Raw genomic sequence first — 23910 nt, 5'->3', positions numbered from 1 at the left:
GAAGGGGGATTTTTTATTCTTATAGATTTGTGTTGTTTCATGATATACCTAAATATTAAAATGTATCTTTCTTATTTATCCTATTTCCCCGTTTTATTTTCATTGAACACATTTTATTGTCAAAGTCACCAGTATCTTTTATTGCTTCAGTATTCAGAATTTTCTGTTTTACAATGAGGGAAACATACTCTTCTGTTTTCTTATAATTTTTTCTTAATGTCCACACTTCCATGCACATTAAAACTTATAAGTCATGTAAAGACGAATGAGCCAGTTAACATACATTTTCTTATTTAGCATGCATTGTTTCCTTAAGTCATTTAATTTTGCTTGTGATGTAGTCATATTATTCTCAGCATCAGAATTACTCCCTGGAAATAATTCATGGATTTAAGGCAGCATATCAACACTTTAAAGCCCTTCAGAGAAGCCATTTGCTACATTTTAATTTAATCCTTTACTTCTGAAAGGCACCAAATAATACCCTGATTGAGAAGTAATGACTCTTCAAAATGCCTACTTATTATTAAAGAGTCTTTGACTCTGAGAATTTTGCTAATATGGTGATCTAAAATTAATATTGTTGGCATTGTGCATTAATAATTGTCTTAGTCTGTTTGTATTCCTATAAAAAATACCCGAGGCTGGGTAACTTATTAAAAAAAGAGGTTGATTTGGTTCACAGTTCTGCAAGTTGCCCAAGAAGCATAGCACCAGCATTTACTTTTGAAGACCTTAGCCTGCTTCCACTCATGGCAAAAGGTGAAGAAGGGGAGCTGGTTTGTGCAGATCACATGTCAAGAGAAGTGGGGAGTGGGGAGACAGAGAGAGAGAGAGAGAGAGAGGGAAGGGAGGGAGGTGTGAGGCTCTTTTTAACAACCAGCTCTCATGAGAACTAATAGAGCACTAACTCACCTCCTCTCCACCTAGGGAGGGTGTTAATCTGTTCATGAAGTATCTACCCGCATGACCCCAAACTTCCTGTTACGCCCCACTTCCATTATTGGGGATCAAATTTCAATATAAGATTTGAAGTTAGAGTGTCAAACTATAGCAATTCTGTTTACCTAAAATTTCAATGCATGTTTTGTTTGCGTTTCATTATAGTTTTGAGAAGTTTCTTTTTCTGATTTCCTCTCAACCCCTCTATACTTAATATGGTAATTTCTTATAGGGACATTTTTCTGCTGTTCTTCAGAAAGAGGAAAAAATCTCACCAATTTATGGTAAAGAGGAGGCAAGAGAAGTGCCAATTATTAGTGCATCAACTCAAATAATGCTTAAAGGACTTTTTATGGTTCTTGACTACCTTTTTAGGCACAACAGCAAGTAAGTGAAGATAACTGCTGTGTATTTTCTTTTTAATAATAGCCTAATTTGGGTGCTAGCTTGTGTTTAATACATGCCAATTTGGGGTGAGTAAATAGAAGAACTGAAAATAAGTGTTACAGATATTATTATATATTTGCTTTTATTGACACAGACTTAGAGGAATTGAAATTAGTCTGGGGTGTTTTTGAGACGGGGTTAGGGGGGCACTTGCTCTGCCACCCAGGCTGAAGTTCAGTTGGATGATGACAGCTCACTGCAGCCTTGACCTCCTGGGCTTAAGCAGTCCTCCCACCTGTTTCCTGAGTAGCTGGGATTACAGGTGTGCACCACCCATGCCCAGTTAATTTTTAAATTTCGTTTTTTTTTTTTGGTAGAGATGAGATCTCACTATGTTGACCAGGATGGTCTTGAACTCCTGGCCTCAATGATCCTCCCACCTCAGCCTCCCAAAGTGCTAGGATTATAAGCATGAGCCATGCCTGGCCAAAATTAGTCTTTTATATTGATGAATATAGAAATCATTAAATAACTATAGTTAATTAATATTAAATATATTAAATAGTAATTAAATAGTAATTAATATTAAATTGTTATCTTCTGTTGCTAAAGTTAAAGTTTTCTTATGTTCCTACAGTGTCAGAAAGTCTTTTTTTTTTTTTTAATGACAAACTGTGGAAAATGAAAAACAACCGACTCCTCTTATCCTATCACTTAAGTTATAGTAGTACCTAGCTCTGGTATTTTTTTGTTTATTTTATTGTGGTAAAATATACATAAAATATACCATTTTAGCCGTTTTACATATACAACTCAGTGCCATTAAAATATGGCATATTTGCAATGTTATACATTGTACTTATTTCCAGAAATTTTTTATCATTCCAAACAGGAATTCTGTACCCATGAAATAGTAACTCCCTAGAGTCTTTCCCTTCATTATATTCTATTTCCATTTTAGGAACTTATCTTTTCTAGCTATTTCACATAAGAGCAATCGTACAGTATTTGTCCTTTTGTGTCTGGCTTATTTCAATTCACTTAGCACAGTGTTTTCAGAGTTCATTTACATAGTAGCATATCAGAATTTTGTTTCTTTCTGTGGCTGAATAATATTCCATTATGTGTATATACCACATTTTGTTAATTTATTATTATGTTAATGGACATTTGGGTTGTTTTCATTTTTTGCCTTTTGTGAACAATGCTACTATGAATGTTGGTATACAAATATCTTATTTCTGCCTTCAGTTCTTCTGGGTGTATATACATACCTAGCAATGGAATTGCAGGACCATATGGTAGTGCTACATTTAACTTTTTAAGGACTTGGCATACTGTTTTCCACAACAACTGCACTATTTTGCATTCCCATTAGCAATGCACAAGGGTTCCAATTTCTCCATATCCATGCCAACAGTCTACATAGCAGCATATATCAGAATTGTTATTTTGCCGACACATTTTATTTTGCTTTTTGTATAATAGCCATCCTAATAGGTATCAAGTGATATCTCCTGGTTTTTATTTGTATTTCCTAATAACTAGAGATATTGAGAATCTTTTCTTGTGCTTTATTGGCCAATTGTATGTCTTTTTTGGAGAAATATCTGTTGAAGTCTTTTGCTCATTTTTGAATTACTGGATTTTTGGTTATTGAATTGTAGTTATTTATATATTCTGGATGTCAATCCTGTAAGAGATATACGCTTTACAAATATTTTCTCCCATTCTATGGGTTTTTTCACTTATTGATAGTGTCCTTTGATGCAGAAAAGCTTTTTAATCTTAAGTGTAATTTCTTTTTCTGTTTTTTTTTTTTTTTTTGTTGTTGTTGTTGTTGTTGCCTGTACTTTTAGTGTCACATCCAGTAAATCATTGCCAAATCTGATGTCATGAAGATTTCCCCTTTGTTTTCTTTTAAGAGTTTTACAGTTTTTGGCTCCCCATAGTTTTATAAGATTCTCTCCATGGTTGTTAAGTTCACAGCTTTAATTTTGAGATCTCATCTCTCTAGGAGTGAAATCAATAATGAAATACTACAGTGAAGACATGGTAGAGAATACCACATTTTACTCTTTTTAAGCTTAGCCATTTTCTAGATTCTTATTGAAAGTAGTTATAAACTGGATGAGATCACAGATATCATCTGGTTCAGTACCTTCATTAAAAGTGGATGAAGGCCGAGACTCAGGTTTCAAAGGAATGTAAAAATTTTATAATTAGCTGCTAACACTTTCAAAACTTTAAGTAAAACTTACCTTCCTATTTTCTCATGTAGTAAAAAAGTATAACCCACCTTTTAGTTCCTTTAACCATAATACTGTTTTCTATTTTGTAACTAATCATATAGTAGAGAATGCAGAGAGCTCTGGACTGGGAATTAGGAGGCCTGGATTTTAATTCCGCTTCTGCCGTGACATATATAATGTTTGAAAATGAGGTTAGAAAGTAGCTGGTAAAAGATAGATGGTTAGATGATGGCTGATATTCCCTCTGAGAATCGGTTGATTCTAGGATTTAATGGCTTAACTGATATCAGAATTACTGAATTTAATTAATGGTAATGAGAATGTTATCTTTGAATGGGAAGGTACCAACTCTTTCAAATGAGTTTTAATATAATCAGTTTTTATATTGCATGTAGATGGGTTATAGGTTTTATAAAGTTTTGCCATTTAATTAGCATTTTCTTTGCATCTAGATTTGCAGATGATTATAAAATTGCTATTCAACAGACTTACTCATGGACAAATCAGATTGATATTTCAGATAAAAATGGGTGGTTGGTTCTACCAAAAAATAAGAAACGTTCACGACAAAAGACTGCAGTTCATGTGCTCAACTTTTGGTGCTTAAATCCAGCTGTGGTAAGCTCATCATATAAATGGCAATTTTGTCTTCTTGCTCAGTACCAGCATTTTAATGAACATGGTTGACTCTTTAAAAGATAGTTGTTTTGTTTTTGTTGTTGTTTTTTTGAAGCAAGGTCTCACTCTTTCACCCACACTGGAATGTGGTGGTGCAATCTCGGCTCAGTGCAGCCTTGACCTCCTGGGCTCAAGTGATCCTCCCATCTTAGCCTCCCAAGTAGCTGGGACTACAGGCATGTGCCTCCATGCCCAGCTAATTTTTGTAATTTTTGTAGAGATAGGGTTTCAGCATATTGCCCAGGCTGATCTCAGACTCCTAGACTCAAGCATTCCTCCTGCTTCAGTCTCCCAAAGTGCTGGGATTACAGGTATGAGCCACTTTGCCTGGCCTTTTAAAAGATAATTTTATATAGCTAATGTTATTTTCTTTTAGGCCTTTTCAGATATTAATGGCAAAGTTCGGACTATTGTTTTGACATCCGGTACATTATCACCAATGAAATCCTTTTCGTCAGAACTTGGTGTTACGTTTACTATCCAGCTGGAGGCTAATCATGTCATTAAAAATTCACAGGTTAGTTATTTTTTTTGTTGTTGTTATGTTTGTTTTTGAAAGGTTTCAGTGTTTCTACTTCAATATAACTCTGTTTAAACAAGTTAGGAGGTACCTGAAGTGCCAGCAAGTAAATCTTGATAGGAAATTCAACATTCCAATTTTACAATAAAAGATAATCTGTCGGCTACTTAATAGTTTGTCAACAGAAGGAAATAATCCAGTCACTTGGGATACAAAGGCTGTATTTCAGCTTCATTTAAATAAGTTTTAGTTTTGTAATGAAAACAAATTTTTGATTTCTTTAGTTCTCATTGTATAATTATTTGTGTTTGTTTGTTTGTTTATTTATGAGACACAGTCTTGCTCTGTTGCCCAGGCTGGAATGCAGTGGTGCTCTCTCAGCCAACTGCAATCTCTGCCTCCTGGGTTCAAAGAATTTTCCTACCTCAGCCTTCCGAGTAGCTGAGATTACAGGTGTGCGCCACATGCCCAGCTAATTTTTTGTTTTATTTATTTATTTTACTTTTAGTAGAGACAGGGTTTCACCATGTTGTCCAGGCTGGTCTCTAACTCCTGCCCTTAAATGATGTGTCTGCTTCAGCCTCCCAAAGTGCTGGGATTACAGGCGTGAGCCACCATGCCCAACCTATTTATGTTTTATTTATTTACCTCTGTATTGTTATTTTTACTTTTATTTTTTGAGATAAGGTTTTGCTCTATCACCCAGGCTGGAGTGCAGTGGTGCGATTTTGGTTCACTGCAACCTTCACCTCCCAGGTTCCAGCGATTCTCATACCTCAGCCTCCCGAGTAGCTGGGATTATGGGTGTGTGCCACTATGCCCAGCTCACTTTCATGTTTTTAGTAGAGATGGGGTTTTGCCACATTGGCCAGACTTTCTTTATCTTTTTAGAGACAAGGTCTTGCTATGCTGCCTAGGCTGGTTTCAAACTCCTGGGCTCAAGCAGTCCTCCTGCCTCCGCCTCTTGAGGAGCTGGGACTTACAGGCATATACTGCCATGCCCAGCTTGTATAGTTATTTATGCTTCTCTTTTCCATTACACTACAGTGTATCCTGTTTCTTCCTTTTATATCCACATTTTTCCTCTGTGCCTAGATTAGTAGCTGGTATTTGGCAAGTATTCAGCATGTTTGAATATGTGAAATGAATTAAAAGTACTCTTACAAATCCTATGATTTAGCTTTCTAATGTTTTATAATGATGCCTAATAAATGTTATTTTAATTTTTGTAGAAATGTATAGATTGTCATTTTTCATTATGCCTTCTAGTTTCTTTTATGAAGTGGTTAGCTATGGGCTTAACATCACCTGTGTGCCTAACACAATGCTAGTTCTTTATTAAAGAACAGGTTTATAGGTGGGAACATTTTTGGTTCTCACAATTACTTGGGAACAACTATGGCATTTGGCATTTGGGAACTAGAATGCTAAACTATGTAGCTAAGAATTGTGCTTTCCAAAATGCTAGAGTGTTCCTGTTGAGAATTGCAACTATGAACAGCAGTGAAGGAAGAATACATGTTCCACATTTTCAGGTTGCTTTCTTGAGGCACAGATAAATATGGGAAGTTGGCAAATTCAGCATACGTTTTCTCGTAAGAATGTTATTACAGGCTCTGTGTTCTCAACCTACTGTACAAAAGTTCATTTAACCTATAATGTCACTGAATTATAATAATAATGGTAGTTGTGCCACTGGATTCTGTTATACCATAATATTTTCCCTAAACTTAAATTTTTTAAAAATTTTAATTGTGGTAGAATATACATGACATAAAATTTACCATCTTAACCATTTTTGAGTATACAGCTCAGTCTTATTAAGCATGTACCTATTGTTATGCAACCAATGTCAAGACTTTCTCCTCTTGAAAAACTGAAACTCTATTTCTATTAAGCAACTCTCCATTCCCTCCCTCTCCCCAGCTCCTGGTAACTACCCTTCTACTTTTTGTTTCTATGGTCTTGATTACTATAGATACTTCATATAAGTGGAATCATAAATTATTTCTTTTTTGTGACTGGCTTATTTTACTTAGCATAGTATCCTCAAGGTTTGTCCATCTTATAGATAATGTCTTCAGAGTTCATCTATTTTATTGCATGTGCCAGAGTTTCCTCTTTAAAGGTGAATAGTGTTTCTTGTGTGTATATGCCTGTGATATTATAATATATATATATTTAATTTTCCACTTCATTTCCTGGCATGCAACTCCTAAAATCCTTACAATCTCCAAAGTGACATTTTGTATGCTAATGAGATGACTAATGTTAGGGGGCGCTAGGTAGCATCAGGATGGGGGCTGGTCTATAGGAGAGTTGGGATTTTTGTCCCCATTCCTTACCCTCTGGGGAGGGCTTGGGGGAGATGGTGCTAAAGGTTAAGTTTATCCTAATGGCCAGTGGTTTAATTAATCGTGCCTACATAATGAAAGCCTCCATAAAAACCTGGAAGGACAGGGTTCAGAGAGCTTCCAGATAGCTGAACACTTGGAGGTTCTGGAGAGTGGTGTGCCTGGGAATCAAAGCTCCGAGCCCCTTCGCACATACATCTCTTTATTTGTATCCTTTGTAATATCTTTTATGATAAATCGGTAAATGTAGGTAAATGTGGCCCTGGGTTCTATGAGCAGCTCTACCAAATTAATTGAACCCGAGCAGAGGGTTATAGGATGCCTGATTTCTAGCTGATCAGTCAGAAGCACAAGTAAAACAATTGTGACTGGCAACAAATTGGCAGCAGTCTTGAGGACTGAGCCCTCAGTCTCCGGGATCTGAAGTTATTTCCCAGTAGATAGTGTCAAAATTGAATTGAATCAGAGGGCACCTAGTTGATGTCTGTTGCAGAGTTGATTGCTTGCTTGATATGTGGAGAAAACCTCCCAGACATTTAGTCATAAAAGTTTTCTGTGTTGATTGTTGTGGCATGAGAGCAAAGGGAAAAGTTTATTTTTTTCTACTCAATGCCACATTTTGATAATTCATTCATCCATCGATTCTCTCAACTGTATTTCAAAAAATTAGAAATTTCAAAAAAGTTGGAAAAATAATATTAATATAGTGAATATCTTTATATCCTTCACCTAGATTCATCACTTGTTAATATTTTGCAAAATTTCTTCTCTCTTCATCTCTCTACATATAAGGGAGATAGAATTGCAAATAACTATAAAATGTAGTGGGTATGGTTTTTCTATGACCAAGGATCTCTGAGCACCAATGAATTTTTAAAAGGGTAGTTCCTGTCATTTTTGAGACTTGCCTGTGGCAAATTGCACTGGCCTTCATCCCCAGTATTTTGGAATTACCTGATTCTGCTATTGGCATATATTCATTTCACTTGTTCATTTCTTCACCTAACAGAAATGTGTTACATGCTTAAATTTGGCAAAGCTATTAAGTAAATCGAGACAGGTACAACCTGTTTTGCTTTCAAAGAATTTTCACTCTAAGAAAATTTAGTGATCTGTTAAAAGCAAAACTATTATAAGTTAAATCTGTATACAATTAAAGGTAATAAAACCCCAACAATTTAAAAATAAATTTCTGTTAAACTTACTGCTTGATCTTTTATGTAAATACTTCCAAATAAATGCTAATTTCCATACCGTTTTCAGGCATAACTCTAATATAATGATGTACTCATATTCTAGGTTTGGGTTGGTACCATTGGATCAGGCCCCAAGGGTCGGAATCTCTGTGCTACCTTCCAAAATACTGAAACATTTGAGTTCCAAGATGAAGTGGGAGCACTTTTATTATCTGTGTGCCAGACTGTGAGCCAAGGAATTTTGTGTTTTTTGCCGTCTTATAAGGTAAGGGAATATTTATTGTTTCTTTTGGCTTTCAGTAAGCATTTACATTTAAATATTGTCATGCTAATTTTAAAAATTACCACAGTAAGCTTCCTAGGATCAGAGGCAACAAGGTAATAATTATAGTTTTCTAAAGATCATATATTATTTTACTTATTTTTTGATTAAGATACTGCCTGATTGTCCTACTTCTGTTTTACTTAAAAGTCTGAAAGAGCAAGGCTGGATGTGGTGGCTCATGCCTGTAATCCCAGCAGTTTGGGAGACTGAGCTGGAAGGATCACTGGAGGCTAGGAGTTCGAGATCACTTTGGGGAACATGGTGAAACCCTGCCTCTGTAAAATACAAAAATTAGCTGGGCGTGGTGGCATATACCTATATTCCCAACTACTTGGGAGGCTAAGGTGGGAGGATTGCTTGAGCCCAGGAGGTTGAGGTTACAGTGAGCCATGATTCCCCCACTTCACTTCAGTGTGGGCAATAGAATAAGATGGTCTCTAAAATAAAATAAAACAATGTGGAAGAATAAAAGTCTTCAAGCAATGTTAGTTATATGGGAGAAGTGTTTATGTGTATACTATTTTTATTCTTAGGGACAATTTGATATTTTCAGAGTTGAAAGAAAAGGAACATTCTTTTTTACTTTCATAAATTACATTTCTGAATGTTTCATTAAAGTTAATCTAAGCCAAACTTTCTTTGTTGCCCTCATTTTACTTCATGTATCTGGCAAGAAGAATTTTAGTGTTGTTTTTAGAGTCAGTCTGATTTTTAATATTTTTTTTAGTTAATTTGAAATTATGTAGTATATTTTGGTCCTCCTAATATTCAAAGTATTGATGCCACATATAATTCCTGAAAGTAACATCACATTGTATTAAAATCTAACCTAAATACGATGTAGAGAAGTGGCATTCCCTTCCCCTCCTTTCCACAGGAAGCCACACCTCTAAGGACAGAAGCATTGGAAGCAATCTGTTTGAATGACAGCATTGATGCTTTTGACTCTTCTATTGTCTTTCTGTACATATGTACTTTGAAAGCTAGGGATACACTAAGACAATTAGTCTCTTGTAGAGAAAGGATTTGTTTTCAAAAAATATTTAATCAGATAATTTTTTACAAGAATATCTGAAAATAGAATGGATATAAACATTTAAAAAATTTTTTAAAAAATATTTTATTGCGTTTTAGGTTTCGGGGTACATGTGAAGAACATGCAGGATTGTTGCATAGGTACATACAGGGCAATGTGGTTTGCCGCCTTCCTCCCCATCACCTATATCTGGCATTACTCCCCATGTTATCCCTCCCCAACTTCCCACCCCCCGCTGTCCCTCCCCTAGTTCTCTCCCACAGACCTCAGTGTGTGATGCTTCCCTTCCTGTGACCATGTGTTCTCATTGTTCAACACCGCCTATGAGTGAGAACATGCTGTGTTTGATTTTCTGCTCCTGTGTCAGTTTGCTGAGAATGATGGTTTCCAGGTTCATCCATGTCCCTACAAAGAACACAAACTCATCATTTTTTGTGGCTGCATAATATTCCATGGTGTATATGTGTCACATTTTCCCTGTCCAGCCTATCATCGATGGGCATTTGGGTTGGTTCCAGGTCTTTGCTGTTGTAAACAGTGCCACAATGAATATATGTACACATGTGTCTTTATAATAGAATGATTTATAATCCTTTGGATATATACCCAGTAATGGGATTACTGGGTCAAATGAAATTTCTATTTCTAGGTCCTTGAGGAATTACCACACTGTCTTCCACAATAGTTGAACTGATTTACATTCCCACCAACAGTGTAAAACTGTTCCTATTTCTCCACATCCTCTCCAGCATCTGTTGTCTCCAGATTTTTTAATGATTGCCATTCTAACTGGTGTGAGATGTTATCTCAGTGTGGTTTTGATTTGCATTTCTCTAATGACCAGCAATGATGAGCATTTTTTCATATGTTTATTGGCCTCATATATGTCTTCTTTTGAAAAGTGCCTGTTCATATCCTTTGCCCACTTTTGAATGGGTTTGTTTTTCTCTTGTAAATCTGTTTTAGTTCTTTGCAGATTCTGGATATTAGCCCTTTGTCAGATGGGTAGATTGCAAAAATTTTTTCCCATTCTGTTGGTTGCCAGTTCACTCTAATGATTATTTCTTTTGCTGTGCAGAAGCTCTTAAGTTTAATTAGATCCCATTTGTCTATTTTGGCTTTTGTTGCCAATGCTTTTGGTGTTTTAGTCATGAAGTCCTTGCCTATGCCTCTGTCCTGAATGGTTTTGCCTAGGTTTTCTTATAGGGTTTTTATAGTGTTAGGTCTTATGTTTAAGTCTTTAATCTATCTGGAGTTAATTTTAGTATAAGGTGTCAGGAAGGGGTCCAGTTTCTGCTTTCTGCACATGGCTAGCCACTTTTCCCAACACCATTTATTAAACAGGGAATCCTTTCCCCATTGCTTGTTTTTGTGAGGTTTGTCAAAGATCAGATGGTTGTAGATGTGTGGCCTTGCCTCTGAGGCCTCTGTTCTGTTCCACTGGTCTATATCTCTGTTTTGGTACCAATACCATGCTGTTTTGATTACTGTAGCCTTGTAGTATAGTTTGAAGTCAGGTAGCATGATGCCTCCAGCTTTGTTCTTTTTGCTTAGAATTGACTTGGCTATGTGGGCTCTCTTTTGGCTCCATATGAAGTTTAAGGTGTTTTTTTCCAGTTCTGTGAAGAGGGTCATAGCTAGCTTGTTGGGGATAGCATTGAATCTCTAGATTACTTTGGGCAGTATGGCTATTTGCATGATACTGATTCTTAACCATGGGCATGGAATGTTTTTCCATCTGTTTGTGTCCTCTCTTATTTCCTTGAGCAGTGGTTTGTAGTTTTCCTTGAAGAGGTCCTTTACATCCTTTGTTAGTTGTATTCCTAGGTATTTTATTCTCTTTGTAGCAATTGTGAATGGCAGTTTGTTCTTGATGTGGCTCTCTTTAAGTCTATAATTGGTGTATAGGAATGCTTGTGATTTCTACACATTGATTTTGTATCCTGAGGCTTTGCTGAAGTTGCTTATCAGTTTAAGGAGATTTTAGGCTGAGACGATGGGATTTTTCTAAATATACAATCATATTGTCTACAAATAGAGACAATTTGACTTCTTCCTTTCCTAATTGAATACCCTTTCTTTTTCTTGCCTGATTGTTCTGGCTAGAACTTTCAATACTATGTTGAAAAAGAGTAGTGAGAGAGGGCATCCTTGTCTAGTGCCAGATTTCAAAGGGAATGCTTCCAGTTTTTGCCCATTCCGTATGATATTGGCTGTGGGTTTGTCATTAATAGCTTTTATTATTTTGAGGTACATTCATTGATACCTAGTTTATTGGTATAAAGTTTTTAGCATAGAGTTGGTATAGAGTTTTTAGCATAAAGGGCTGCTGAATTTTGTTGAAGGCCTTCTCGGCATCAATTGAGATAATCATGTGGTTTTTGTCTTTGGCTCTGTGTTTGTGTTGAATTACATTTATAGACTTGCGTATGTTGAACCAGCCCAAGCCTTGCATCCCTGGGATGAAGCCTACTTGATCGTTATGGATAAGCTTTTTGATGTTCCGTTGCAATCGGTTTGCTAGTATTTTATTGAATATTTTTGCATCTATATTTATCATGGATATTGGCCTGAAGTTTTCTTTTTTTGTTGAGTCCCTGCTGGGTTTTGATATCAGAATAATGTTGGTCTCATAAAATGATTTGGGAAGGATTCCCTCTTTTTGGATTGTTTGGAATAGTTTCAGAAGGAGTGGTATCAGCTCCTCTTTGTATGTCTCAGCTGCTCACTTTCAACCTGTGTGCCTCCTTAAAAGCAAATCTCTTGTAGGCAGCATGTAGATGGATCATCTTCTCTTACTCTTTTTTTTTTTTTTTTTTGAGACGGAGTTTTGCTCTTGTTACCCAGGCTGGAGTGCAATGGCACGATCTCGGCTCATCGCAACCTCCGCCTCCTGGGTTCAGGCAATTCTCCTGCCTCAGCCTCCCAAGTAGCTGGGATTACAGGCACGCGCCACCATGCCCAGCTAATTTTTTGTATTTTTTTGTAGAGATGGGGTTTCATCATGTTGACCAGGATGGTCTCGATCTCTTGACCTCGTGATCCACCCGTCTCGGCCTCCCAAAGTGCTGGGATTACAGGCTTGAGCCACCATGCCTGGCCTTCTTACTCTTTCTAAATTGCTCTGGCAATTAAGACTCTATGTCTTTTTGTTAGAGTGTAATTCATTTAGATTTAAGGTTATTATTGAAAGGTAAAGTCTTATTAGTGCCATTTATTTATTTATTTATTTATTTATTTATTTGAGACAGGGTCTTGCTCTGTCACCTAGGCCAGAGTGCAATGGTGTGATCATAGGTCGCTATAACCTTGAACTCCTGGGATGAAGAGGTCCTACTGCCTCAGCCCTCTGAGCAGCTGATATTACAGGCATGTGCTACCACACCCAGATAAATTTTTTTAAAACTTTTTTTTTTTAAGAGTCAGGTCTTAATGTTTTGCTCACACTGGTCTCAAACTCCTGGCCTCAAGCAATCCTTTTGCCTCAGCCTCTCAAAGGGCTGGAATTACAGGTGTTAGTGACCACGCCCACCCAGCATTGTGAATTACTTTCTAGTTGTTGTGTAGGTACTTTGTTTTTTTATTTCTCTTGCTGTCTTTCTTTGTGATTTGATGGTTTCCTGTAGTGGTACACCTTGAGGCCTTTCTATTTTTGTTATGCTATGCATTGTAATTTAAATATTTTTCTTTCCAAAACATTTCTTTTCAAGTTTTAGAGCAACAAATTTACAGCAGATTCAGATGGCAATACTTGAAAGCAGTACTTTTTAGGCAACATTATAGTGGTTGCTTCTTATTCATTTGCTTCCCTTAGCCTGGATTCTAATAGGGCAAGTGCACTGAACTCATTACTTATTAATTAATTATTAGCCCATTTACAGAATTATAGAAAACTAGTTGCCTTTTTTGCCTACAGCTAATCTATTCAGGAAAAGAATGAAATGTATAGTTGAGTTGAGTTTGTGTGAATACGTTTATTAATTCACATTTTAGCCAACATTAACTCAGCTAACAGTTCTTCACTCTAAAAAGTAGAACAAGTCAAATGATATACATTTTAACTAAATGGTTACTTCAGACATTGATGAATTAACTGTTGATGAAACAACAGTAATTCAGAATTTATGTTTCAAGGAGTTACGAATTTGTTCCATACATACATAGTATTGAGTTCTTATTGTTTTCTTTTTTATTTTTATTTTTTAAGACAGTGTCTCACTCTGTCACCCAGGCTAGTGAAGTGGTGCAATCACTGGCTCACTGTAGTCTTGACCTTTCCAGCTCAGGTGATCCTCCCACTTCAGCCTCCTGGGTGACTGGGACTACAGGGACATACCACCATGCCTAGTTAATTTTTTGTAGAGATTGGGTTTGGCCATGTTGCCCAAGCTGGTCTTGAAATCCTGAGTTCAAATGATCTGTCTGCCTTGGCCTCCCAAAGTGCTGGGATTACAGGTGTGAACCACTGTGTTTGGCTTTTTTTGTTTTATTTTCACCTGATTTCAAGAAAGTAGATTTTCATCAATAAATATATTATTTTACAAATGTCATTAAAATTTTTTTTTTTGCCTTGTAAATACCTCTGTGTATTTTTATCAGAAAGTATCAAGAAGTAACTAAATAAACATGTCACTAGTGTAATAATGCACTCGTAGTGCAGCTCTGGCATTTTCAGAGTCCTCAATATTTTAACTGATTTATGAGAGGGAGTGTTCCTTTTCAGAGAGGACTGTAGGATCTTCATTTCCAGTTAGATTGCCAACAGAGGTCTTACTTTCACTTTAGGGCAGTATTCGTCTCTATTATTCCTCCAAGTGCACCACTGACAGCATCTGTGTTCACTGAAAGTTTGATTCTGAAATACAACCCAGCCTTTTGCGGTGAAGGTGCTGAGTCAGGTATCACCAAACCAGAAGTTGTTTCAATAGAAATTCATATTCTTGGTTTTCTTATATTTTCAGTTTGTATTTAGCAAAAATTAAGGATATTCATTTTTATTGTAACTAAAAAAGTTATTTAAAGAATACTACTTTTTCATTTTTATTAGTATTTAAAAGAAACTTTTTTATTTCTAACATATGCTACCTATGGGTACATACCAAGTGAATAAAAGAAAGTAAACATTTAAAACATGTGAATACCTCATGAAATGAATAATGAAGAATCATCTTTAGATGGAAAAATATAGCAGGTTCTACCTATGAAATAAATTATGTGAATAAGATTACAAAAGATGGTAGTCTGTTTAGGCAGACCTATTAAAAGCATTAAGACTTGAGTACTGGCTATTAAAGTGAGTATAAATGGCAATATTATAAAGTTAAACACATGCCAAAAAACATTTTCCAGAGGACTGGGATTGTAACAATACCATTAATGAGGGCAAAGAGGTCTTAATGCAATTTGCACTTTCTAAAGTTTCAAAAAGAGGCTTTGAGTTAGTGTATTATTAATGTACTGAACATCTGGAACTGTGTAAAAGCTATGGACATTGAGCAAATGCAGGATTTCCCCACTAGGTTGCATTCTAACTTATTGCCTCCCTAGTGAGAAACTGGTTTTAAAGAAGTTTGACAAAGCAAAATGACAATATCCAGATAAGGCATGAACATTCCAAAGTGTCTTTTAGTTTGTGAAATCTGACTTTTAAAAAAATTGCCTCTCAGGTTAGCAAATCTAAGTGATGTGAATACCAATTAGTAAATTAAATCATCTCTATTACTATATGTTGGCTGGTCTTCCTATGTGAATAGTATTTACCCTTTATGAGCTATTAAATAAGGTATTTATAACAAAGATACCTTATATTCTTCATATATGTAAGCCATAAGACCTGAGAGACAGCTCTGTGTCATTGTACTTTCTTTTAAGTTATTTGATTTTTAGGTGCCTAGTTAGGATACCTAAGAGAATTTAACAGTTTAGTTATTTTTGGGTTTAGTTATTTATGTGATTTCTTTGGCAAGATGGAAATAGTTAAGCTGTCTAAGTGTGTAGTTTGAGTGTCACCTGCAATGAGAATGTAAAAACTGTAGATCTAAATGTTTCGTTATCTGAAACTGAAAATTTGTTGTAGGCTATTTTTGCTAAAATAACCCGTATGTTTTTGCTGTAGAATTGTACTCCAGATTTGCATGTAGCCACTGTGTAATCCTTAAGGAAACATTTTAAGGTACTTAAAAAAAAATCTCCACTGAAGAAATTAAAGTAAACATATTGTGTTCTGTGGAAATGTGTCATAGTCACCAAATTCTCCGTTATGTATGAAGTGTTCCTCATAGCTCTTTGCCTGAACTAAAATCCGGATGCACCCAGAGGGTGCACCACTTCGTCAGACCTTCCAAATTGTGACAATCTTTTCCCCTCATAACCTGTACTATCTCAGATTTAATATCCTATTTACTCTCCATTATTCTTTCTAAATCTTTAACTGTTTGTTGTCTTCTGGAAGGGAGGAGAGAAGAAAGGCAGGGAGGAAGGAATGAACAAAGTCTCACCAACAAAAAAGTAGTCTAGTCTCGTTAGTCTCTTTGCTCGTGTCTTTTAGTCATACTCTTCTTTCCCCTTCATCTTTGTCATCTTGCAAAGCATCTGGATACTCTTATTTTTAAAATTTTATTTATTTATTTATTTATTTTTTTGAGACAGGGTCTCTATTGCCCAGGTTGGAGTAGAGTGGCATGATCATAGCTCAGTGCAACTTCAACCTCCAGGGCCCAAGCAGTCCTCCTACCTCAGCCTCCTGAGTAGTAGCTGGGATCACAGGCACACACCACCACACCCAGCTAATTTTTGTTTTTTTTTGAGACGGGTTTGCCAAGTTGCCCAGGCTGGTCTCAAACTTCTGAGCTCAAGTGATCCTCCAGGCTTAGCCTCTCAAACCTGCTGGGATTACAGGTGTGATCCACTGCACCCAGCCAGCTCTTCTTTTATCAAGGACTTCAGCACCTGGTTTTGCAGTTGTGTTTTTACCTCTCCCTACTTTCCTCCCTGACCTTCCATTATTTTGAACCTTCATTTTTCATTCATTTATAAAATTCATTCAACAGGTATTTACTGAGCACTTTCAGTCTTTTTTTTTTTTTTTTGAGACGGAGTGTTGCTCTGTTGCCCAGGCTGAAGTGCAGTCACGGGATCTGCATGATCTTGGCTCACTGCAACCTCCGCCTCCTGGGTTCAAGCAATTTTCCTGCCTCAGCCTCCTGAGTAGCTGGGATTATAGGTGTGAGACACCATGCCCAGCTAATTTTTGTATTTTTAGTAGAAATGGGATTTCACCGTGTTAGCCAGGATGGTTTCGTTCTCCTGACCTCGTGATCAGCCCACCTTGGCCTCCCAAAGTGCTGGGATTACAGGTGTGAGCCACTGCGCCCGGCTTACTGAGCACTTTCCATGTGTCAGGTACTGTTCTATGTGCTGGGCAATTAGCAGTAAGTAGAACAGACAAAAATCATTGTCCTTTTGTATTCCGGGGTGAGAGACATAAAATAAATGAGAGACATAGAAAGCTACTAATACGTTAAATGATATTATAGACCGAATGTTTATATTTCACCAAATTTTTTAGGTTGAAACCCTAACCCCCGGTGTGGCTATATTTGGAGATAGGGCCTCTAAGGAGATAACTGAGGTTAAATGAGGTTGTAGGGGTGGGGTCCTTATCTGATAGGATTAATATTCTAAGAAGAGACACCAGAAAGCTCCATTGCTGTCTTTGCCTGTCCCTCTCTGAGTACAGAGAAAAGGCCATGTGAGGACACAGAGAGAAGGTGGCCGTCTGCAAGCCAGTAAGAGAGCCCTCACCAGAAATCATGTTAGCAGGCACCTTAATCTTGGACTTTGTAGCCAAGAAGTAAGAAATAAATTTCTCTTGTTTAAGCCACTCAGTCTGATATTTTTGTGTGGTAGCCTGAGGGGACTAATACAGATGGTGATAAATGCTGTGTAGAAAACTAAAGCAAGGAGGAAAGGGGGGAAAGGATCCTGGGGTTTGGAGGGTGGTTGTTTACGATAGTTGGATGGTTTGGGAAGGCCTATCTGGGAAGGTGACAGTGAGTAAAAGTATAAGCCATTCTGATTTGGGGGGGAAGAATGTTTAGATAGTGGGAATCTTGAGATAGGAGAGCACCTAGTTTGAGCAAAAGGAAGCCAGTGCAGCAGAGTAGGACTGAAGTACTGAAGTATGGGGAATGGAAGGAGATAAGGTCAGAGAAATACCTGGGTAAAATCATACCACAGTAAGAATTTAGATTTTGTTCTAAATGCACTAGGAAGCCATTGGAGGCTTTAAACTTCGTTTTAAAAGGATTATATTGGCTGCTGTATGGAAAATAGACTTTGGAGAACACAGGCTGAAGCAAGGCTGACTGTTGAAGAGTCTGCTCTAGCAATCTAGATAGATGGTGCTGGCTCGGACCACTTTGGTAGCAGTAAAGATAGTGAGAAATGTTTAGAGTCTAGATACCACATAAAAGTAGAGCTGGCAGGATTTGCTGATGGATTGGATGTGCAGTAATAGAGATGAGGGGCTGGATTTGGTGGCTTATGCATATAATCCCTTTGGGAAGCCAAGGTGGAAGGATTGCTTGAGCTCAGGAGTTCAACACCAGCCTGGCAACACAGCAAGACCCTGTCTGTTTTTTTTTTTTTTTTTTTTTTTTTTTAAGCAAGACATGGCAGCACATACCTGTAGTCCCAGCTACTTGAGAGGTTGAAGTGGGAGGATTACTTGAGCTCAGGAATTTGAGACTGCAATCACACTACTGCACTTCAGCCTGAGCAACAGAGTGAGATCCCATCTCTACAATGAAAAAAGAGAGGAAGTAAGGTTTTCTTGCTGGTCCCCTTTTTAAAATCTGTACTCTCCTGCTAAGCAATTTCATCTACAGGCATTCTTCTACTTTTATCTTTTGTCATGCTTTCCTAATATATAATTCAATTGTGGCTTACACCTTAAGTACTATGCCCATGTATTCAACTGCCATATCAACATTTCCATTTGAATATCTTAAAGGCAACGAACTTTTTTTTTTTTTTTTTTTTTTTTTTTTTTATTGCATTTTAGGTTTTGGGGTACATGTGATGAACATGCAAGATTGTTGCATAGGTACACACATGGCAGTGTGCTTTGCTGCCTTCCGTCCCCTCACCTGTATCTGTCATTTCTCCCCATGCTATCTCTTCCCACCTCCCCACCCCCCGCCCCTCCCCCATTTCCCCCCAACAGACCCCAGTGTGTAGTGCTCCCCTCCCTGTGTCCATGTGTTCTCATTGTTCAACACGCGCCTATGAGCGAGAATATACGGTGTTTGATTTTCTGCTCTTGTGTCAGTTTGCTGAGAATGATGGTTTCCAGGTTCATCCATGTCCCTATAAAGGACGTGAACTCATCGTTTTTGATGGCTGCATAATATTCCATGGTGTATATGTACCACATTTTCCCTATCCAGTCTATCATCGTTGGGCATTTGGGTTGGTTCCAGGTCTTTGCTATTGTAAACAGTGCTGCAATGAACATTCGTGTGCACGTGTCCTTGTAGTAGAATGATTTATAATCCTTTGGATATATACCCAGTAATGGGATTGCTGGGTCAAATGGGATTTCTATTTTTAGGTCCTTGAGGAATCGCCACACTGTCTTCCACAATGGTTGAATTAATTTACATTCCCACCAACAGTGTAAAAGTGTTCCTATTTCTCCACATCCTCTCCAGCATCTGTTGTTTCCCGATTTTTTAATGATCGCCATTCTAACTGGTGTGAGATGGTATCTCAATGTGGTTTTGATTTGCATTTCTCTGATGACCAGTGATGATGAGCATTTTTTCATATGTTTGTTGGCCTCCTGTATGTCTTCTTTTGTAAAGTATCTGTTCATATCCTTTGCCCATTTTTGAATGGGCTTGTTTGTTTTTTTCTTGTAGATCTGCTTTAGTTCTTTGTAAATTCTGGATATCAGCCCCTTGTCAGATGGGTAGACTGCAAAAATTTTTTCCCATTCTGTTGGTTGCCGATTCACTCTACTGACTGTTTCTTTTGCCGTGCAGAAGCTGTGGAGTTTGATTAGGTCCCATTTGTCTATTTTGGCTTTTGTTAAGGCAACGAACTTTTAATCATTCCTTCCAGTCTTGGTTCTTTTCCAGTGTTGCCTGTATGAGTGAATGGCCCTGTCTTAGTTCATTATCTGTTGCTTATAACAGACTATCTGAAACTGGGTGATGGATTTTTTAAAGGAATTTATTTCTTCCAGTTACAGAGACTGAGAAGTCCAAGGCCAAGAGGCTGCATCTGGTGCAGACCTTCTTGCTGGTGGGAACTCTGCAGAGTCCCAGGATGGCTCAGAGTATCACAGGGGGCTGAGTGTACAAGCTCGAGCCTCTATTCCTTTTTGTATAAAGCCACTAGTTCCACTCCCACGATAACCCATTAATCCATGACTGGACAAATCCACTCATGAGGGCAGCACTCTTGTTACCCAGTCACCTCTTAAGATCCCCCACCTCAATGCTGCCACATTAGAGATTAAATTTCAACACTTTGGAGAGGACAAATGTTCAAAACATAGCAGATACTGTAATCGTATTTGGACTAATCATATACCTACAGAGTACCTGTGAACCTTTTTCTCCCTTCCCTGTTATATCCAACCCAACACCATGCCTTATTCGTTTTAATTTTAAATATTTTTATGATCTGTTCACTTTTCTTTCTCTACAGTTAATATTCAAAAAGATAGTCATGGCTCACATATAAAATTAACACCTATCACAGATTTTATTAAACTCACTGATTAATGAAGAAAAAGTGTGATGTTATGGCCAATTCAGAGAGCATTTAAGGATTTATATACCTATAGGCCATTTAATAGAGGAATAGACTATAAGAAAACTGGTTGATGTACTACAGGGAAATAAGTAGTAACCTTTGGGGTTATCTTTTCTCCTGGACAGAAATGATTTGTATTTCTATTGGACAAAAATGTCTAAGTTGAAATATAATTTTGGTAAGTCTGAAACCTTAATTAATAGTAAACAGTGAGTTCAACAAAGTGTATTTCCCTAGATAATCTTGTAGTGGGCCTTTGCCTCCATTTGAAATGGAATTTGTACTGTTTATCTTTTTTTATCTTACTCTCAAGGTTTGCATATTTTTTAAAACTCATTCTAATTCAAACTACTGCTATCTCTGGATTACTATATTAGTAGCCCAAATATACTTCTTCTAACCCCTCCTCTCACTCATTATATTAATATCAGAGTAATGTTTAATTTTTATATTTTGTATTTGTGAAATGTGTATATAAGTCTATAAAAGTAATATATACATTTTAAATAATAATAAAATGGAGATCTGAGTATCCATTACCCAACTTAAGAAATAGAACATTATTTCTACATTAGAAGCCTCCATCTGGCCCAGTGTGATGGGCACTTTGGGGAGGCCGAGGCAGGTGGATCACCTGAGGTCAGGAGTTTGAGACCAGCCTGACCAACATGGTAAAACCCTGTCTCTACTAAAAATACAAAAATTACCTGGGTATGGTAGTGTACGCCTGCAGTCCCAGCTACTCAGGAGACTGAGACAGGAAAATTGCTTGAACTCAGGAAGTGGAGATTTTAGAGAGCCGAGGTGGTGCCACTGCACTCCAGCCTTGATGACATATCGAGACTCCATCTCAAAAAAAAAAGTCTCCGTTTGCAATTCCCAGTTGTATCCCCCCAAAGCTAAAGACATTAGTTTTGGGAGGTTTTTTAAGTTATATATTTTTTCTCATAGAACAGACTGTTTTTCAATTTTATATAAATGAAATCATATTTGTCTGTCTATATTTGCATTATTTACTGAACATCTAAAAGTTTGTGATTCATCCTTAATATGTGCGAAACTAGTTCATTTATTTATGTTACTACATAGTATTCATTTATGTGCTTTTCAATTTTTAAAATTTTAGTAAAATACACATAACATAAAATTTACCTTTTAAGCATTTTTAAGTATGCAATTTAGTGCCATTGAGTACATTCATGATGTTGTACAACCATCACAACTATCCCTTTCCAAAACTTTTAAATCATCCCAGTCAGAAACTGTACTGATGGAATAATGACTCCTGTTTAGTCCCTTGCCTCAGGCCCTTGGTAACCCATGTTCTACTTCCCATCTCTATGAATTTGTCTATTCTAGGTACCTGATATAAGTAGAATCATATAATATTTGTACTTTGTGTATAAAAATACAGTGGCTTTTTTTTTTTTACTTAATACAACATTTTAAAGGTTTATCCATATTTTAGCATTTGTCAGAATTTCATTCCTTTTATAGCTGAATAATTTTCCATTGCATGTAGGCCATACATTTTGTTAATTCATTTGTTGATGGACACTTGAGTTGTTTCCACTATTTATTGGGAATAATGCTGCTATAACCATCAGCATACATCTATCTGTTTGGATCCTAGTACTTTCAGATATCTGGGGTCATGTTCTTAGGAGTGGAATTGCTGGATCATATGATAATTATATGCTTATGAACTTTTGAGGAACTACCAGCCTGTTTTCCACAGCAGTTGTACCATTTTACGTTGCCACCAGCAATGTGTGATGGTTACAGTTTCTGCATGTCCTTGCAACACTTACTTTTCTTGTTTTGGACAGTAATTATACTAATGGGTGTGAAGTGGGATTTCAGTATGGTTTTGACTTGCAGTTTCCTAATGACTAAGGATACTGAGCATCTTTCATGTCCTTTTGGGCCATTTTTAAAAAATCTTCTAAGAAATGTCTATTAAAGTCCTTTGCCTATACAGGTATTTGAATCAGTGTTTTTTGTCGTTGTGTTGTAGGAGTTCTTTATATATTCTGGCTGTTAATCTTGTATCAACCATATGCTTTGCATTCTGTGTAACATCATTTTAACTTTCTTGACAGTATCTAAAAAAGTTTTATAATTTTTATGAAATCTGAGTTTATCTGTAGTTTTCTTTTGTTACCTATGCTTTTGGTATAGCCAACAAATCATTGCCAAATCAAAAGTCATAAAGCCTTCTATTGTTTTTCTTTTAGAGTTTTGTATTTTTTAGCTCTTTCAATAAAGTCTTTGACCAATGTTGAGTTAATTTTTATTTATTATGTAGGCAAGGTGTTACTTCTTTTTACATGTGGTGATCCAGTTTTCCCAGCACCATCTGCTGAAAAGAATCTTCATGAATTGTTTCTTCGTGATAAAAATTCTCAACAAGTCAGGAATAGAAGGAAATTATCTGATTATAATAAAAGTGATATGTAAAAAGCTCATAGCATACTCAGTGGTGCAAACTGCAAGGTTTTTCTCTAAGATCAGAAACAGGGCAAGGATGCCCATTCTTGCCACTTCTGTATAACATAGTACTAGAATTCCTAGCAAGAGCAAGTAAGCAAGAAAAAGGAATAAAAGTCATCCAAATGGGAAAGGAACAAGTAAAATTGTTCTTGTTTGCAGGCGTGATCTTTCCTAAAGACCTTATTTTTTAAAGACTGTTAGGACTAATAAATTGGATAAAGTTGCAATATGCAAAATCAACATATAAAAATCAGTTGTATTTCTGTACACTGACAACAAACTGTCTGAAAAGGAAATTTCCATTTGTGGTAGTACCCACAAACAAAATGTTTAGGAATAAACTTAAGAAGGTAAAAGACTTGTATATTGAAACCTGTGAAACATTTCTATATATACCATTTTATGTTTATTCTTTTATTTCCTTTTCTGTTTTCCACAGTGACTATGCCATTTTATATTCCCACCAGCAAAACACAATATCACAACATCTTCACTAACACTTGTTATTTTATTTATTTTTGAATAGCCTTCCTAACAGGTGTGAACTAATACCTCATCGTGGTTTTGATTTGCAGTTCCCTGATAATTACTGAAGTTGACCATCTTTCCATATCCCTGTTAACCATTTATATGTCTTCTTTGGAGAACTGTCTATTCATGTCCTTTGCCTGTTTTTCAATTTATTTTTTAAATACTGAGTTTCTTAGATATTTTGGATATTAACCCCATATCAGATATCTAGTTTGCAGATATTCTTTCTATCCTTTAGGTTGCCTTTCCACTCTGTTTTTTACCTTTACTGTGCAGAGGCTTTTTCGTTTGTTGTGGTCCCAATTGTATGTTTTTCTTTTGTTCCCGATGCTTTTATGTCATATCCATAAAATCATTGTTAAATCCAGTGTT

At 36.7% G+C, this 23910-nt stretch overlaps 1 protein-coding gene across 1 annotated transcript in view; it reads left to right on the top strand.

The window, feature by feature from the left end:
- Positions 1 to 23910, top strand: part of BRIP1 (BRCA1 interacting DNA helicase 1) — a 156431-nt gene that overhangs the window by 67767 nt on the left and 64754 nt on the right. Inside the window, 4 exon segments of the mRNA XM_003929081.4 lie at positions 1175 to 1329; positions 4034 to 4199; positions 4636 to 4776; positions 8433 to 8594. Coding sequence (XP_003929130.1) covers positions 1175 to 1329; positions 4034 to 4199; positions 4636 to 4776; positions 8433 to 8594 — 624 coding nt within the window.

The sequence above is a fragment of the Saimiri boliviensis genome, chromosome 17 (assembly GCF_048565385.1).
Source record: "Saimiri boliviensis isolate mSaiBol1 chromosome 17, mSaiBol1.pri, whole genome shotgun sequence".
In the NCBI taxonomy this organism is placed as follows: domain Eukaryota; kingdom Metazoa; phylum Chordata; class Mammalia; order Primates; family Cebidae; genus Saimiri; species Saimiri boliviensis.
This window is presented reverse-complemented; position numbering and strand designations above follow the sequence as displayed.